Below are 4492 nucleotides of genomic sequence, written 5' to 3' on the forward strand. Positions count from 1 at the left end.
CGGGAATCTAGGGTAGGCATCAAGGCGCCTTATCAATCAGCAGGTCAGGCGTGTGACCGTGGTTTGTCGGCTACTACGATGGGATTTTTCGTCCGAAAGAAGGGATGCTCTAATTACTTGGTTTAGGCTGCTCCATTGTGGGATTGAATTAGTTTGCTCGTTGAAATGCCATATAGCGTGAACCAACATCCGTGATATGAAAACCAAAATAAGAATGATGAAGTAAAAGATATCGCAATGTGAGTCAATGACATCATGGGTGTTGATGTGTCTTGAGATCCTAATTGCCGTGATTCTGATATTGTGTGGGGCTCAGTTTCTGGAACCAAAGCCAGAGCGGGAGAGTTGTTTGGTGGCTCCAAATCATGACAACTTTTCGATGGTATTTTGCTCGGTTTTATGCATGGGTGGTTTCGCTTTTCGGTAACGATAATCTTTTGAGAAGAGAGAAATCCTATTTCCTTACTCATTGTGCATGTTTATTCACTTTTGAAAAGAAGTAAAGCCATATTAATATTATGCTGATTGAGAAAGAAAAAAAACAAAACAACTTAATGGAACTAGTAGCAAAAAGAGAGGGCTGTGAGTGAATGCAGATCTTTCTCGGCTCCTATTGGCTTATTAACATCTCTCCCGGCTCACCCACGTGAAAACCCAACCCGTTTTTGACCGGCAAAGGAGCTCGGATTTAGGCCAGGACAAAGCAGCGAAGCAGCAGAGGCCATCTCTCCCTCTCTCCATCTCTCTGTCCAATCGGACGGATAGCTGTCGCGTCCGGGACTGGGCCGGGGGCGCCTAGCAGAACCAGTACCTCCGCCGGAGAAACTGGAGGGAGGGAGAGGGACGGCGACGGCGAGGTTTCCCGGAGCAGGCAGGGAGGAGCACTCCAAAAATCTCAAGGTACACGGGATCGAAACTCCGTCCGTCCCCCATCTGTTTCGACCAACTCCGCTCCTCTCCTCTTCTTCGCAAAAAAAAAAAAAAAAAAAAAAAAATCTCCTCTCCTCTCCTCCCGGGAATGTGGCGGCGCCTAGCGCGAGACGCGCGGCTTTACCTTGTTTGTTTTGGGGCTCCGATTCGTGGCTGATCCGCCGGCCGTTTGCTGTTGCGGTGATTTTGTTCGAGGGTTCCGGCTTCGGGGGCCCGATTTGCGGCTTGCGCTCGTCGCGAATGCTGGTCGTGGTTGGTTTGCTTGACCAGGCCGACCTGTAGCGGGGAACCGATTCTTGGCTTGGAAGCCAAAAGGCTGGCTTCCTTTTTTTGGATGGTTCCGGCCGGGCATTCAACTGTAGCTAGCGGCTTTCTTTTTTTCACATCAATAATTGAGTTTGTCCCACCTTTGCGTGTGGTGTGGTGGCCGCTTCCCCGCTGTGCAGCAGTACCCGAAGCCGAAGGCCATCTCGTGGATCTGTACTAGGAGATTTTTCTTCTTCTTAAGTACTACTCCCTCCGTTTCAAATTACTCGTCGTGGTTTTAGTTCGAAGTAAAACCACGACGAGTAATTTGGAACGGAGGAAGTAATACTTATGGATGGATATTCGGTTCATTCTACTCTACTCTGGTACTAGTACAACCAACCCACCTTGTGTTTGCTATCGAGCTCGAGGCAGGCAGACTGGACGAGGCTTAATTCCTATCCGATTTCTCAAAGCCTAGTTGTTGGATTCCGGTCCTGGGTGTTCTTGCTTGCATTGCATTGCATTGCATGGGACGGGAGGGACTGGTGTTTCGATTTGGGATGTTTGTCACATGTGCGCGGCAGTTTTTACATCAGATCGAAAACAGTCTTTGTTTTGCTCTAGGGGCGAGCGATTTGACCTGCTGCTGCTCTCTCCATCCTTTCCCACCCGGGCCGGGAGTGTTGATGTGACGACTCTGTGTTTCAAGTGCTGTGATTTGTTTGCGTGTCCTCGAGATGAATGCGAACCACGGATTCACCCAGGTTCCGGTTTTAGTGCCTTCACTTTCACTCAAGAGTTTGAGACTAGTTTCCTCTTTCTTTCTTTGAGATGAGAGGTTTCTTTGGTAGGTGCTTGGCATTGCTACTCTACTCTACTGTATTTGATGGGGTCTTGTTGAGTTCCAATCATGCGTGTCGTGTCATGTGGTCGCTTCCGCCGTCAGTCCGCGTGGAATTGTTTCAGTTTGCGCTTCTACTTGCTTATTAGTATTGTTTCCTAACGAGATTCTCACCAGTCCCTTTCAAATCCAACAAGTAGAGTAGTAGTAGTTTATTACTCCTAGGATAGGAGTAACTGTTTTTTAGTTCCTTTTGCTGTTATGCTATTGGCCTTGGATAAATGAATATAATGCTACTCCTGATCCATAAAAACGAACTGCTACTTCCTACGTAGGGGTACTACAGTTAGTTAGTCAGTTTGTTTGTTTGTTTGTCTGTTGATGCATTTCCTGTTCCTAACGAAGATGTCTTACTCATGAACTCTTGTTTACTTATTGCAGTACTACGAGCCATGGATGATCCTGCTGCTCAAGCTCAGCCTCCTGTCGTGGAGGATCCTGCCGCTCAGCCTCCTGTAGTGGCTGCTCAGCCTCCTGTCGTGGAGGATCCTGCTGCTCAGGCTGAGGATGTCACGCCGTTGGTTAATTGGGTCCCAGTGTTTCAACGAAGCAAAGCATCTGTCTTCCTCACCCAGTTTACACCAGTAAGAGGTCAGGCCATTAACGCCCGGGTTATCGCTAAAGATGCCGGCTCCAAGACTGCAGAACAGCTCGACGCAATTTTCGCATCACCGTGGTTTACAGAAACGGGAGTTTCGTCGCACATGGACGGCGACTATCTCTACATACTGACCACCGCACACATTGTGGACCATCTGTTCCATGCGGTCAACAGGCCAATTGATCCAGCCACGGTGAACCAGCTCTTTACAATCGAGGTCACATGTTTCCATGCCGAGAGAGACTTCACAGTTAATAGGAACATGGGTGGCGATCGCACCTACACGGCGGCGACGGTCTGCGGGATTGACTGTCTCAGAGATCTCATGATGCTGCGTGTTGGTCGGACAGAGCTGGCCGTGAGGGGCGTCGGGCAGCAGAGGGTGCAATGCACACGGCAGCACCCGGTTCTGCAGTTTGATGGAGCACGCGAGCTTGGCATGCAGTGCATGCTTGTTTCGTGGCCTCCGTTCCGTCCGTGCACGTTTGCCACGGGCCTTCAGTGCCTCCACCGGGTTTTGACTGGCATGAGCACCAACCCAGTTGGGTATGATATGGAGCTGCTCGAGGCTTACATTGGATCCGATCACGGGTCCTCGGGAGGCCCTCTCTTCAACGCCGCTGGCTGGGTCAAGGGTATTCTGCATGGAGGGAGTGGGGCGCACTCTCAGTTCATCTTGCCTAGAGACATTCTACCTTTCATCCAGAACAATGCAGTTCCCCCTCAGCCACCGTCAACGTCATCTTCACCTCCCCGGGGTCCCAGAGGAGGAGGAGGAGGAGGAGGTCCCAAGCGCGGTCCTAACAAAGATGACAAGTCGGGTCCCTCAGATCCTCCAAAGCGCCGTCGGAGTGTCCGTGACAAGGGCAAGGCCACCGCTGCATGGGGATCCGGCCGGTGGAGGTACACGCTCAGATCCCACGGCAAGGGCATGGCCGTTGGTGCAGGTGGATCCGGCCAGAAGTATCTGCTTAGACCCCGCTCATGATCAGTTACTGGGCTGCTTCATTCCAAGGCCAGAGGGTACTCATGCGACTGGCCATGATGCACATCCAGAGTTAGTAGGCTAGCTGAATGATGAAACACAGCGTTTTTCTTTATTATTTATTTTATCTGTGGGATGAACAACTTTAGTAAGCATTTGCTCCTCCACATTTACTCCCAACTACCCATACGATTGTTGCTACTGAATTGAATCTATTGACTGTGCTTTAGATGAGGCCAGCCATTTTGTTTATCAAGAGGCCAACGTATCTTCTACTACTTCGTAACTATCTTTTAGCCTTATCTGGTTAAGTTTCACTTATTGCTTATCCTTTTTCAATCGTGAAGAATAGATAGCTTTGTTTCCATTACATCCTATATCAGCACGGTTGTCATACTGACATTGACAGCCTTTGCATCACATATAAGAGCATCTATAACCGGACCCCACATACCCGCCCCAAACGCCCGGGTGGGAGGCCCGGTCACCGCCATACGCAAGAACCACACCCAACCGCACCGCGCAAATCCGGTCAGTACGCGCGGACTGGCACTCCCTGTGTTTGGCTCTTATCTAGGGTGGATATGGGGGCGCCCGGACGCGTCCGTCATGTAGGACTGATCGCAAGGGCCCATGCGGTCACACGCAGAGACCGTTGGACCGACGGGCGCCTCCTCCGGTCCTCGGTGCGAACGCATTCATGACGTAGCTCCAGCGTGTCGCCCAAGGGAGCAAGTCCGGCTATTTAAGCCGAACGGCGGCAGCCCAATCCTGGGAAAATATCATGTGCTACGGGAGCACCTAAGTTTAGGTGCTCCAAGAGCTT

At 50.7% G+C, this 4492-nt stretch overlaps 1 protein-coding gene across 1 annotated transcript; it reads left to right on the top strand.

Annotated features, from left to right (window-relative positions):
* The first annotated feature begins 666 nt into the window (after positions 1-666).
* LOC123125327 (uncharacterized) lies at positions 667-3669 on the top strand. The gene is made up of 2 exons (XM_044545842.1): positions 667-900; positions 2462-3669. The coding sequence occupies exon 2, from the start codon at positions 2473-2475 to the stop codon at positions 3667-3669; it is 1197 nt and encodes a 398-aa protein (XP_044401777.1). The 5' UTR covers positions 667-900; positions 2462-2472.
* The last annotated feature ends 823 nt before the right edge of the window (positions 3670-4492 follow it).

The sequence above is a fragment of the Triticum aestivum genome, chromosome 5D (assembly GCF_018294505.1).
Source record: "Triticum aestivum cultivar Chinese Spring chromosome 5D, IWGSC CS RefSeq v2.1, whole genome shotgun sequence".
Lineage (NCBI taxonomy): Eukaryota > Viridiplantae > Streptophyta > Magnoliopsida > Poales > Poaceae > Triticum > Triticum aestivum.

Excerpts from the sequence above, each read along its gene's own strand:
- LOC123125327 (XM_044545842.1), top strand. The coding sequence starts at position 2,473 with ATGGATGATCCTGCTGCTCAAGCTCAGCCTCCTGTCGTGGAGGATCCT.